Source organism: Typopeltis vanoorti, chromosome 25 (genome assembly GCF_054136105.1).
Source record: "Typopeltis vanoorti isolate ZY-2024b chromosome 25, IOZ_Tvanoo_1.0, whole genome shotgun sequence".
In the NCBI taxonomy this organism is placed as follows: Eukaryota; Metazoa; Arthropoda; class Arachnida; order Uropygi; family Thelyphonidae; genus Typopeltis; species Typopeltis vanoorti.
The window spans coordinates 27,284,982-27,299,833 of NC_143573.1; the positions used below are offsets into that span (position 1 = coordinate 27,284,982).

Below are 14,852 nucleotides of genomic sequence, written 5' to 3' on the forward strand. Positions count from 1 at the left end.
AAAGAAATGGATGAAATGTTTAGAATTGCTGAAAATTTTAAAGAAAAAATCTTGAATGGCGATCCTAATCTCGAGCGATCACTCAAAGTTCGTCAGTAAATTGAAAATTCCATCCGTTGCTACCGAGTTTTATACGAAGAAAAAAGAAAGAAAAAATTCCACCAGACAACTCTACACCAATTTTTATCCAAGAAAGAATAATTGTATGTACTTCTTATATATAAATAAAGATTAAAGAATAATCTTGTTTTTCTTAATGAACCTTCATTTTTTACTTAACACGTTTAACACATTTCTTTTTTACTTGATATATAAAATTTAATTAATAGATTTGAAAAATCCTTGGCATTGATCACCCATTTTACACGCGTTATTTATCCTGATTATTGCGGTATTTTTTGTGGCAACAATAACCGTGATAATTGAGGTATTCCTGTATTTTTATTTAATTCAGGTAAGTTAGGAAAACATAACTCCCAGAATTCTTCTTTTCCATAGTAAATTGAATTTGTGGATGTAGACTTGTTTTGTTCTAAGAAGATGATTGGTTCATTTTCAGAATGTAGCAAGATAGCAAATATATCATCTGAATGCATAGTAGATCCAGAAAGAGGGTTGAGAACGAATGGTGTAAAAATAAAGTATCCTCTAGATCAGGGGTTCTCAACCTTTTCCAGTGGCATACCACTATATTTAATTCAAGATATTAGATGTACCAATAAGGCAGTGGCACACGTACCACCAGTGGTATGCGTACCATAGGTTGAGAATCCCTGCTCTAGATAGTTTAGAGGATAATTAATCAAGGGCTTCTCACTACTATACCTTTGGTCTAGATCTGTTTTTCTAGCCATAGTGAATTCAATTGTATAACAAATTCAAATATCTTCACCACATTAGGCAAATTATTTCATGCAGTAAAGCAATATTATATCTGCACTAAATGCCTGCACTGCCAATCAAAAAATTTGCAGTCAATCAAAAAAAAAAGTTAATCAATTCCTACAATTATTAATGCTAAGAACTGCATGCATGTTTAATATGTATATAAATAAAATTATTTTTATGGCAAATATTTTACTTAAACAGTTGGCTTTAATTAATCTATAAGTCAGTAATTTTGCTATGCAATAAATGAAAAACTTGTCTAAAATTGTATTTTGTCTTATGTAAATACACCTTTTAAGCTCTTGATGTGCAGCTTCGTTTAATGATGGCCAGTTAACTGGAATCCATTATATCTGAAATTTGATAGTGAAGACAGTGTACACCATCTAGAAATTAGTATTCTTACTGATTATTTTTGGAATTCTGTTTAATCAGTAGTACTCGCTTGAAAGAATCGAGAGAACCGAAGGCTGTCTAACTTTGCAGTCAAAAACACTGCATGGGTATAATATAAAAAAAAGTATGTATCTTCATCAGGTTTTAACACTTGTTGTAACTATTTCTTTCTTTTTTATACCAAAGGTTATTGATAACTTATTAAACTGTTATTAGATCAACACATACTGTTGTATGTGTCATATTCGGGATTTTTGTCAGCCAGTCGAAAATTTTTTGTCAGTGTACTTTCTTCTTTAAAACCACATTATTGTTCTTCATGTGTTCTTTAATAAGCAGTGTTAAAATGTTTTTGCATTCATTTGGATGCTATCATATACATTGTAATTACTTTAAAATTAAATATTACTGTTCTGTTCTCCTGTTTACAGCTGGACTTTACTTCTGTTTCTCAAAGTTGACAGATGCAAACATCTTTATTATTCTCTATGGGGTCACCAGCATTTACTTTGCTGTGAGTTTTTTATTATATGCTCTTTTTTAGTAGATGGAATATCTACGTAATTAAATATAGTCTTATTGTTCGAATTATACACACATACACATTAATCTCTCAATTATTCAACTTCAGAGGGAAATCAGTTTTGCTGGTTGGGATAATTCAGAGGTTGCTTATTTGATGGTTGGATAATTAAGTGATCACTGTATATGCATTTCATTAAAAGGCATATTCTAAGGAAATGAAATATTTCCAAATTATAGAGATTTATTATGGTGAAAAAAGAAATTAACCATGGATTTTTTTTTTTTTTAGTATATTCATGTTATTTACTGAAATGAAACAGGATTTCACGAAACTAGTCGAAATAAAAAATAATTTCTATTTGTTACTTTTGTTTATGGTTAAATAATAGATAAAATAATTTAAATAAAAATGTAAAATCAAATTTTCTATCTCTTGACAATTGATAAAAATTAGGTTGCACAAGGAAATGATCAGGTATGCTAAGACATACTCTTAATTACCTGTGTGTTAAAGCTCATGTTATGAGGACACTGTGCTGGAGGTTTAATGGAGTGTTGCCAGCACGAGGAAAGGATTAAAAACTAATTTTAATCCTTCCAATATTTCTATAGAGCCTATAATGTTTATATAAGTCTATAAACAAAGATTATAGACTCTATAAAGATTATAGGCTCTATAGAGCTTATAATCTTTATTCCAGTGGAACCTCTATTTCTACAGAACTCACCATACACACAACACCTTCCTATCAAATGGCTACAGTGCTTACAGATTTTAAAAAAATAATCAGTTCTTCTCCCATTCTTCAACCATCCCTTCAGAAGAATTTCAGAAATGCCATTACTATCCCCTACATCGTGGGCACATTGGAAAAAATAACCAGGTCTTTAAAAAGGTACAATCTCTACACGGCTTTTAAACTCCACCAGAAACTTTCTACCCTTATCCGTTCAACCAAAGATCAGCTCCCTCTTCTCTCAATGCCCGGAGTATATAAAGTACCCTGCTCCTGCAATTTGGCTTACTTCAGACATTCAAAAACAGGTAGACCAGCCACTATCAATTTAGATGAACACAAACCTTACATCTTCAATCACAACTATGGTCAATCTGGACTTGCAGAGCATGTATTGGATACAACTCACAGTATCTTCTGGAAGAAAACAACCATGATCCACCATAGTAAAATAAAAAAAGAAAGACTGTTTTTGGATTCTGCAGCGGCACTCTGAAATCAACCCTATTTAAACAAATATGAATGCATAAAACTTCCCAAAATTTGAGAAACAATAATTGTCAGAGGTCCCAGTTTACATTCTAGGCTGCCTACAAATGTCCATAGAGGCCTCGCACACCACCTAGATAGGATTTAGAGTCACCCACATGTTTCATTAAGTATTGTCATCTTTGTGTGTGTGTTACAAATGTTATTTGTACTCCCTGAAGATGTCTCAGTGACTGAAACAAAATATTGGAAGCATTAAAATTAGTTTTTAATCTTTTCTTAATGCTGTCAACACTCCATTAAACCTCCAACATGATACCCTTAATTAGTTATCTAGGCTTATCTGGTTTAGTGTAACTAAACCAGATAAGCCTTGTTTGCTAAATGCAAGGTTCACTTATTGTCAACCTTGTATTTTTTGTAATCCGTCAAATACAGATTAAGTTTTTAATCTCTCTTTTAAAATTAAGTTTTTAATTCTCCTTCCTCCTCGGTACTTCAGTCAGTTTTGCTACCATTGATAAATTTTCTTTCGAAGAAACTCTACTTATCAAATTCATCAACAAATGGTTGCTGACAATACAAAACATACTCATACATTGGGAAGAGGTGATAAGTCAGAATAGAGATTGTTAAATGGATGTTTGCTTTAATAATAGCAGTAAGTGTGCTGTTGCAAAACCTATAGTGCAGTGCAACAGTGCTTTGCATGGGCAAAAGGATAAGAATCTATTAAGTTTCTTGAATAGGTGAAAGTCTTGAAGGCTGTTCCGAAAACAGCCAGATGTAAATGTAATGAAAAAGGAAGAAGAGAAGTTGGTTTGAAGCTGACAACTTATTATGCACTTGAATCTTGGAGAAGAAGAAAGTGAAGAAATCTACCAGAGTGGCCAGTATAGGTCAGTAAAACATTGTCCATTAAAATACCTATAGAAATGCACATGGCAGAAACAGAAGATTATAAGAGCATGATTGAAATAAATCTGTGAAAGAAGGGTAATCAGTTAATTGGATTGCCTCATCTAGGATATCATTAAGCATTTTTAGCGAGGTTTGATGCACCACCTCAAATGGAAAGGAACTCCGTTTTTTGAAGATATTGTGGTTGAGATGTGTATGCCATTTTGTTTGGAGATCTTTTTTTTTCATATGGCTGTCATCCATGAAAGTTTTATTTGTGAACCTGAAAAGTTCTCGGCCTTGACCATAGTTGGCAACACTATTGGCAAGATTTTTTTTTTTTTTTTTTTCTAAGTTGGTATCTATGTGAAATTGCAAGTCATTCTATCAGGTAGTTTTTTTTATACAGCTGTCTGAAGCAAAAAGTGTTGTCTGTATCCTTTGAAATGGATAAAATCGAGTATTGTGCAGCTATAAAATTCTTTGTAAAAGAAGATTTAATGCCAAAAGAAATTCATTCGAACTTCATAAAAGTTTATGGGCACTCTTCTCCTTCATTTTCGAAAATTAAAAAGTGGGCCGCCAAGTTTAAACGTGGCAGTACCAGCCTTGAAGATGATCCACGTGAAGAATGTCCAAAAAGTGTAACAACACCAGAAATCATTGATCATGTGCACGATATGGTACTGGATGACTGGCGAGTCAAAGTGCGTGAAATTGCTGAGACTATAGGCATTTCAAAAGAACATGTAGGATACATTTTGCATGAAGAATTGCAAATGAAAAATATTTGTGCGAGATGGGTGCTGCGCATGTTCACAGCAGATCAAAAACGTACTTGCATGCAAATCTCTGAACAGTGCTTGGAGCATTTTAACAAGAATAAAACTGATTTTGTGCGTCAATTTATTACTATGATTTGGATTCACCATTACACACCAGAATCCAAACAGCAGTCAAAACAGTGGACAGAAGCTGGTTGTTCAGCACCAAAGAAGACAAAGTCGGTTCCATCAGCAGGAAAGGTCATGGCATCGGTGTTTTGGGATGCTAAAGGCATTTTGTTTATTAATTATGTTGAAAAGGGTAAAACAATAACTGGGAAATATTATTCCGATCCTTTAACCAGACTAGACGAAAAAATTTGTGAAAAAAGACCCGGTTTGCAGAAGAAAAAAATCATCTTTCATGAGGACAATGCACCTGCCCACAAAGGTGTTTTGGCAATGGGAAAATTAAGGGATCTGCACTATGAATTGTTGGGACATCCACCCTATTCTCCAGATTTGGCTCCCTCTGACTTCTGTCTCTTCCCAAAACTAAAACTCTTCCTCACTGGTCAGCGTTTTTTTTTAGAATCAAAAGGTGATTGCAACTGTAGAGGGGTATTTTGCAGATATTACTGAGAACCACTACTGGGATGGGATAATGGCACAGGAGCATCGCTGGAATAAATGTATCTTAAGAGAGATTGTTGAAAAATAAAAATAATTTTGAAATTCTAAATTCGTTTTTAGACTCATTTTTGTTAGACTGAGAACTTTTCAGACCACCCTCATACATTCATGCCATGAATGAGTTAGACTTTTTTATTGATGTTATTTATTTTTTTATCATATCCAGAAATCCTGCTCCACAGATCGAACATGAAACTTTTTATCAATCCATTTCAGGCCTCCAATAAGCAGAGGGGGGTGGGGAGTGGTCTCGCAACAGCCGATGAAATTTATCTCCTATCCAGGATCTGGATACTGGGTATTATCAAAAGTAAGAAGTGAAATTTTTATATCACTGCATTACATGAGTGAGCACAGTGCCTATGGCAAATAAATGCTGTGTGTAGACTGGGAGTCAAGAGAAAAGTAGCACGTTAATATTCTTTTTGAAGAGCCGGACATTGTAGTTCTTGAGAAATACTTCATAGGGAAATCTGTTCCAAAGAACTGAGATAGAGGGAATAAAAAACAGCTGGAGTAACATGTTTGCTGAGTCTGTAGATCAGCTGTAAAAGGATGTTGGGTAGCTGCTGCTCATGTCCCTGCAAGTTTAGCAGAAAAGGATGCTAGTTCTGTTGAACAGTGACCATGAAAATATCTGTAGAAGAGTCAATACATTAACTGCCCATGGGATAGAGGCTGAAGAGTCTGTTAAAGGAGGATCATCAATCAACCGAACTGCTGTCTTTTGGACTGCATCAAGAATGTTTAGAGAATTCTTAGGTGTGCCATCCCAAATGTGAGAGCAGTATTCTCTGATTGGGCAGATTCGTGATTTGTACAGAGTAAGCAAATGAGCAGGAGAGAAGTAACATCTTGAGAAAAAAAAAGTATGCCAAATTTTCTGGAAGTTGAAGATGCTATAGAAGTGATGTGATTATTATTATACAAGTATCTCGATGAACGAATGCAGTGCATCATTGCCACGGTTTGCTTGGTAGTCAGAAACATAAGATCTGATAATGTTGGAGTCTTGACAGATAACAGATTGATTTGGAAGAAAATTGTTGATAGGAAGTCCTGAATTCTGTCTTTCACCAGTTGCTCCAGCACCTCGATCACAACTCCTGAGATGCTGATTAGCCTGTAGTTTGCTACTTCTCTCTTGAAGCCTCCTTTATGCAGTGGGACTATTTGCACTGTCACCTTCCCAGTGCTGAAGTGTAAATTAAATAACTTGATCAGAGGAGCTGATAATTCACTTGCACATTCTCATGATACTTGGGCTGTTATTCCCATTATTGTGTTCTCATTGAGGTTCTACAATATTCTAAACTCTTCCATCAGCCATTGTCACATCCAACATTGCAATGTTGCCCCCCAGATGGTAGTGTTGCAGAATGTTAACTCAGCCATTCAACTATTTGGGTTTGTTTCTGTTACCTCCCCACCAGCAGCACTTTTTAAAGTCATCCTTCCATAGTTCTTTTACTTGCCACATAGTAAAGAACTCTTTAGAATTTCTTTTGGCCTCATCAGCTAGCTTTCTCTCATAATTAGCTTTGGCCTTTACCATAAAAATCACCCTTCTTGCCTGTGCCTTGTACTTCTCATGGGTGTGCTAATCACCTTTTTTTTCTTTATAATCCCTCCACAACATTTTCTTTGTCTGCAACTCCTGCTCAATGATGCTATTCATCCATCTAACTCCTACATGATTTATCCTCCTGACTCTGGGTATACAGTCTGATACTGCTTTCTTCAAACACTCTTTGATCACTTTCCATGCACCACCAACATTTTTCCCCTCCAAATTCTTGCCACGGCATTGCTGAAAGGTGATTCTCAGCTTCTCATAATCATTTGCTTTCTAATTCCACATATATCCTTTCTTAACAGAAAATTTTGCATGGCTGGCAATCTTCCAGTTCAAGACTACATGATGACTTTCCTCAAGCAGAGGCTGCATAGCTAGATTGGTTACTGTTAAGTTCTCTGATGCTGTGACCAGATCTACATACTTGAATCTTATGTTCATTCCATTACATGCTGTCTCGGGTAATTATCTCTCTCTCAGCTGGTTAAATTCCATATCCTTCCCCTTGCTGTCACCATTCCTCTTCCCAATCTGTGTTCCCCATAGTTAAAATTCCCCCATAATAATTACTTGACATGCACTCATCATGCTAATTTGCCAATGTAGACCCAAGGTCTTTTTGGGGAGAAAACTTACAAAACTGTGCTTTGTAAGCATTAAAATTGATTAATTGAACACCGCAAGATTTATCGTGTGAGTAGGATGAGTGTAAAGTGCTATCATCGGCAAAATTGTGACTGGTGTTTGAAATCAATGAAATCAGATCATTTATATATATAAGGAACATGGTTAGTAAAATAACAAATCTCTGAGGATAACTTGCATTAAGAGGAAAATCTGAAGAGAAAACAACACCTTTCCTGATTACATGAGGAAAGGTGTTGTGACAGACCAGAGTTAACTGGCAATCCAATTACAAATGGAAGGAAGATAGACCATAAGTTGGCAATTTGCTGAGAAGCCACTGCCAGACCCTATCAAATGTCTTGGGCGATGTCAAGTGTAACAGCACAGGCTTCTCCAAATCTTTAGATCTGCTGTGGTCTTGACTGGAGAAATTCATAATAGTGGTCATTGATTAGTTGACAGTTCTTCAGATATCGAAAAAAGGTGATTGTTGATAACCTTCTCCATTACTTTGGACAATACTGAGTTGAGAGCAATAGACTGATAGTTGGTTGTTTGACTCTTGTTACTTTTTTTGTGGGAAATGGCTGTAATGTGGGCTTGCTTCTGTGCTGTAGGGTGGATGCCAGCTGTGTTATAATGTAAAGATGATAAAGAACGGATGTTAATTCAGAAGCACATCTCTTGAGCACAACTAGTGGAATTCCATCAGGACTTGGAAGCCTTTTTGGTAACTAGGTTGTTCAAGATTCTTCTTCTTCTGGTGTCTGATGGAAGGCTATAGGAGACATACAATTCAGTATTCTGGGTAAAGAAGGAGGGATTTGCCTTCATTTGTGCAAGAGTTGGATGAGAAAAATGATGCCAGGAGGTCAATCTTATATTTGACATGAGAAGCCACTGCCAGACCCTATCAAATCCCTTGGGTGATATTGTAGTGCTCCCATTTGGATGAGAAAGAGGTTGAAGCACAGATAGACAAAAGTTACACTCCACAGCTTTTGCAAAGGACTAGAAGACATGACTTCCATAGGCACAGGTGACAAGTTTTCTACATTTAGCCCTATCAAAGTCAAGCATAGCTTTTTTTTAATTATGGTTTTGCAAGTATTATATTATGGGATTCAGTAGAGACTGAATGAAGTTGAGGTTTTGAATGAAGCAGAAACTGGAAACCCTGCTTTGGTAATCAAACATGGCAATAGCCACTTCAGGCTCCCTGTAAGCAAGGTGGTGATATTTGACTGGGCAGCGAAAGTCATTTATCACCTAGCAGGTCTAGTTGGCATTTCCTCCAACTAGAAAGGCATTTTTATACAGTGGGATACTCACTGAATATTTTCTGCAGGAAATAAGTCACGACTTCATTTTAGTAGCATTGAAGTTGACAAGATTATTCCCAGCCTATCAAAGAACAATACAGTAAGAGTTTAAGGCATTATTCTGGATTTAACATCAAATGTTTGTGCAGTGCTAGGTTTGTCAATATAGAAGAGAAATGGGATGTACCATCATCAGCATAGCCATGAATAGAATTCAAAGTCAATCGGGGGAAGGCATTTATGTACAGGAATGAGAGAGAGAGAGAGATTGAGTGAAAGTAGAAAGCCCTGAAGTACTCCAGCAATGGTGTCACTCTTGGGAAAGATGCCATGTAACATGATATGTAGTGAACAATCAGAGAGGAAGCCGGCAACCTAATTGCATTCTAAATGAACTTAAATTAAGTAAATGGTAACAGAACAGGATATGTTCAAGAGAGTGCAGTCAGGGTGCATGTCAATATTTAGGTAGAAAAAATCACCAGAAACCTGAAATGTGGAAAAGCAGTTGGAATGAAATGAAGCAATTAATCAAAGACTTAAAGACAGATATAACAGTTGAGGGGAAAAAAATAGAGTAGTGAACTAGTGTCATCACTGACAGAATGACAGTAATTTAAACAGAATGAGAAAAGAAAGTTCAGCAAAACAGTTCTTTGATTCAGAGATCCTAGAAAAATGATGATCAAAGAGAAAGACCAAAATCTAGGTGAGTTAATTGTCTCAGAAGTTCAATAGCTGAAAATATTGGAATTCCAACAATAACAGATTAATTTGGAGGAAATTTGTTAATTGGAAGCTAGTAAAAATGTAAACTAAATCATGCACTGCTGTCATAGTATTCTGTGGTATCCCACTGAGGGTACTTAACAGAAATTTGACGTGAGATAATGGCAATCTTAACTACGCTACTGGCCAGGACGTATATATACATCCAAGTTTCCATGGATGCGAAAGGCATATTAAAATTGTAATACCATTGATATTACATTGAAATACATGATGGATACGAAGTGTATGAGGATGTGTATTTGATCCATAATGGCCGGTAAGGTGGTTAAATGCCATAAATAGCTTCACTGCTGGATGAAAGCTTTTCCAAGATGACTCCAAGCCTGTCTCTCAATGGCTTTTATTCCCAGTTTCACTCATTGGTTCAAACAAAGCAAGGACATGCACTCCATATAAATTAGTTCTAATAAAATTTAGAAAGATTTTAAAACTGCAAAAGTAATATTGGTGTATCTTTACCATGCTGTAGGTTGTGAAGCTTTATGAGCTGTTAATACTTGAGTTTCAAAGTACACTCATTTGGCTGCTTAATATAAAAATGATGTATATATATTTGTTATTATTTGGAATGGTGTTCTGATGCCAAGTCAATCTTTTGGCCCATTTCTTCACTGTCTAATATAAATTTTATAATACTGTGATATATTTTTTTGCTCCAGGGTGTTATGGTACGTCTGATGCTGGTTCTTGCTCCAGTGATGTGTATTTTATCTGGTATTGGAGTATCTGCTATGTTAAATACATATACCAGGCAACTAGATTCTGCTCAGTCAGATAAAAAGACAAAAAGATTTGAAAGCAATTATTTTATGAAGAATGAAGTAAGTATTTTTAGAAATTGGCTCTTCTATAATTACTTTTAGTTTATATTTACTTCTCCAGCTAACTGTTTAACATAATTGGTATTATAGTTTTTTCAGTCTTTTTATTCTGGAGTTACTCTTGAAATAATTTTCAAGTCTCAGGGAACTACTATATAAAAATTATATCTTTTATGTTTATTTATATGTTATATATAAATTTATTAATGTTATATATAGATATAATTTGTACGATGATTATTTTTTTCAATCACAATCTCTCACAATCCCTAGCGATATCTTGTGGAACTCCAGAAGCTCTGATCCAGTTCTTTACTTTAAACTAAGTTTATCTAGTTTTAAGTGGAAGAAATAGTTTTGTTTCTTCCACTATCATAGTGGTGAGGCTTTTTATTCCCAGGTAATCTTGAGAACTATATTGGTACGGTCTTCCTTTTCAAATAAGATGGGATAGACTTAGTGAGATATTCTTGTGCTTCAGGTAAAGTTGTTGAAATGGGTTAGTATTCAGCTTAATTTAGAAAATAAAATAAAATAAATAAATAAAAATGTAGTAGCAAATATAGGAGCTTGAAGATGGTAGTCCACTGCTCTAAGTTGTAGATGTCCCTCAACCATTCCATCTGAATCTCATCATACTTAAAAACCTCAAAACAGAATAATCTCAACAATCCATATTTTTCAAAACAAAGAAAAGGTTGGGTTAAACGTGATATTGTAAATATAAAGGATATAAATCATAGCAGAAGAACTATAAAACCAGAAATGACATCAAGATTTCAACACTATCAGAAGCCAAGAAGAAATTAAGAGGTGTGGGGGGAGGTAAAGATTAAGAAGCCTACACTTTGATCTGCATTGGAGCCAAAGAGAAGAAAAGAGCAATAGCAGACATTGTCCCATAATATGTAACTGCTGGAAAAAAACAGATTTCGGAAAGAATAGTTTTTTTTTTTTTTTTTTTAATATAAATCACTCCTACACACGCACACAGGGCTACAAAACCTATATCATATCAAGCTCTCTGTGGGCAATGAGAGTTAAAATACTAATTTTTGAACAGTAATGAGAGTCTGTTCCCTCCAAAAGAGCAATATTTTTTTTTAAAAGTAAACTCCAGAAAAAAATTAAAATAGATAAAAAGACGCTTAGTTTTATTAGGTGATTTTATGCCCATGGTGGAAATAGAAATTTATAGACCTTATTAGATAATAATGGAAATAATATTCTTAAGGGAAAGAATTAAGAGATTTTGCAACTTCTAAATGGTCTGTGAATTCCCAACAGTTATTATTATTATTATTGCATGACACCTCCAAGGAGTCCAAAGACTCATTGAGGGAGAACACTTACTCTACAGCTCTCCATCTCCACCAACTACATCAAGCCACAACTACCATCATCTACACCAATGCCATCTACTGCCCATCACCAGCACTAGTATTTTTCACAGACAATTACAAACATTCATGCCCATGGCAGGATTCAAACCTGCAGCCTGTTGGCTGGAGAGCAGATATGTTAACCACTCAGCCAACCAGGCTGGCAAATGAGGTTGTTGTGTAGGAAGTAAATCATTTAGTGATTATATATTAAAAAAAAAAAAAAAAAAGGCAAATGAATCATTGTATTGAAAATCTGTAGGAAAAGCTACTGTGCTAATAATAATAATATCTTTCTAGAATGCCACTTACCTGGCCAGTCCGTATTCCTTTGCATTGTACACCTGCGAATCAAAAAATTAGAATAAAGAAAATGTGTTGAATGATTTATAATTCTAATTTATTGCATAGAAAATAATTATTACCAAATATGAATTAGCATCATCTAAATCTATGTACTTTGTAGATTATATAACCATGTAAACATATAAAAATGCAATATAAATTCTAAGAAAACTGTTATTTGAAAACATTCACAAAATTAGAATAAGTTTTAATGTGGTTCAAAATATTAGAATAATGCAAAAATAAATGCACAAAAATTCCAGTCAAAGGGAATCAACATAATGGTTAGTACTTTGTTGCATCCCCCTTAGCTTTTATGACCATTTGTAAACAGTTGGGCATATTATTTACTAGCGGTTCACAGTCTTTTTTTATCAAAACATGTCCATATTGTATGCAGACTAGAAACAAGTTCATTTTTGTCTCTTGGGACAACTTCTTGGCGACATTTCTCACAAATTCTCAATGCAGTTTAAATCTCGTAAGTTTGCTGGCCAAGGAATTACACTGATTTGCCTTTCTTTGAGTCAACTAGTAGTGGTCTTGGAAGTGTGTTCAAGAAGCTGAATCTTCCTGAAAAGGAATTCACCATCACATAAATCTTTCAATGCCGGTAACATAAAGTACTCAAGAATTTCTTGATACACTTTGGACTTTGTACGAAAAATTGACTTTCATACACAATACACAGCCTACCTGGACCCTCTGCTATCATACAAGCCCATACTGTGACACAGGTTGTAGATTTCACCGAAAGTTTTATGCATTCTTTATCAAATGCTTCTTGCTTAAGACTCCAAGCACATATCCCTTGATAATCATTGGACACACAAAACATACTTTCATCGTTTTGACCCCACAACAGCCTTTGCTTACATCATCACACTCTAGCTGCCTTTTGCTTGGAAGTCATAAGTGGCTTTGTCTTGGTCACACATGATTTAAAACCCAGTTTATGAAGTCATCTCAATGCCGTAGATTTAGACACATTCACACTTAGTTCTTCCCATCTCCTTCGAAAATGTCTTGCACTTTGGAAGTGGTTTTTCTTCACAATATTCTTCAATCTTCTCCCATCTCTTGATATACTTATTACCTTTTGACCGCTATTGCAGTGATTATTTTGAAAACTCCAGCTATTAGAATACTGTCTCAATACTCTATTCACGCTTGCTTGAGCATTTCAATTCCTTACTATAAATTATTGAGTTTAGCCTTCTTTGTGTAGAGACACCATACAAGACTTCTTGGCTTCCAATATGTCGCTTTTTCGACCCAGGTTTAGCAAATGATTAACTGAAATCCATGCGTGAACAATTCCTCACACACAAGTCAATTCTATGGCTACTGAAATATATGCTATTTCTATGCTCTCCTCAAAACCAATCAGAAAAGTTTGCAATATTCTAATATCTTTAACCACTTTAAAAATTATTCTAATTTTTGCTTTCAAAAGAATGTTTTCAAATAACAGTTTTCCTATAATTTATATTATATTTTTATGTTTACATAGTTATATAATCTACAAAGTACGTAATTTGGATATGCTAATTCATAATTGATAATAATTATTTTGTATGCAATAAATTTAAATTGGAAATCATCCAATACATTTTCTTTGATTATTCTAATTTTTTTGATTCGGAGGTGTATATATGCTCCCTCCTACATTATGTTGCCAAAATTATTGTAACTTCTTGGTGGGATCATACACAGTGCAAAGGTTACACAATAATAGATATTATTCTAGAAAGATATTGTTATGCTTGTTGTGTGAGGGCACTCTGCACTCAGCAGTAATTGTGATGGTGCTTATGCCAAAAAAAAAAAAAAAAGACCCTGGATGACTGAAAAATAGGTACTTTGGAGCAGTTAACTTTACTAAAATCTATTTTCATTACAATATACATAGGAGAACCAGGATCTGGGATCAGACTCAGCAAATTCTAGAACAGGACTGCATTGTATCAAACTGCTGAAATATGCTACTGAAAGTGTCATGGTGTGAGGTACCTTGTCTCACACCTTTCTAAACTGGGAATTCTTCTGAGGTCTCTCTATTTATTCTCAAAGATGCAGTCTGTTCCCAGTAAAGATTAGTTAATAGCCTAATCTTTTAATAGTCTTTTCCATCCATGCCTATTTTTGAAAGGATTTCAATTAATTGTTCATGTTGGACATTGTCGAATGCCTTTTTATAATCTATAAAGCAGAGATACACATCTTTTTGTTTTTCTAGATATCTTTCTATGATGGTTCTGACATTGAAAATACCTTCTCTTGTACCTACATTTTCCCTGAAGCCCCTTTGTGTATCATTTATTTCTATGTTTATTTTTCTTTTATTTCTTTCAAGAATAACGTATAGGAGAACTTTTGATACTTGACTGATGAGGCTGATTGTCCTGAACTATTCATATCTTGTAGCTTTTGTTTTTTTAGGAATTGGAACGAAAATTGAGTAATTAATATCTTTGGGTAGAAATCCAGTCAATAATATGACTTTAAAGCAATGAATAAAATTTGTTTTTAGTAGCTAGCCAGCAAATATTTTGTGCTGCTAATTGGACAGTTCTATTCGCCTCCGGCCTTACT

At 34.7% G+C, this 14,852-nt stretch overlaps 1 protein-coding gene across 1 annotated transcript in view; it reads left to right on the forward strand.

The window, feature by feature from the left end:
- The window catches only part of Stt3A (catalytic subunit 3A of the oligosaccharyltransferase complex), a 226,581-nt gene that overhangs the window by 173,856 nt on the left and 37,873 nt on the right, over positions 1 to 14,852 (forward strand). Inside the window, exons 10-11 of the mRNA XM_090414768.1 lie at positions 1,716 to 1,798; positions 10,369 to 10,530. Coding sequence (XP_090270894.1) covers positions 1,716 to 1,798; positions 10,369 to 10,530 — 245 coding nt within the window. The remainder of the gene's footprint in view (positions 1 to 1,715; positions 1,799 to 10,368; positions 10,531 to 14,852) is intronic.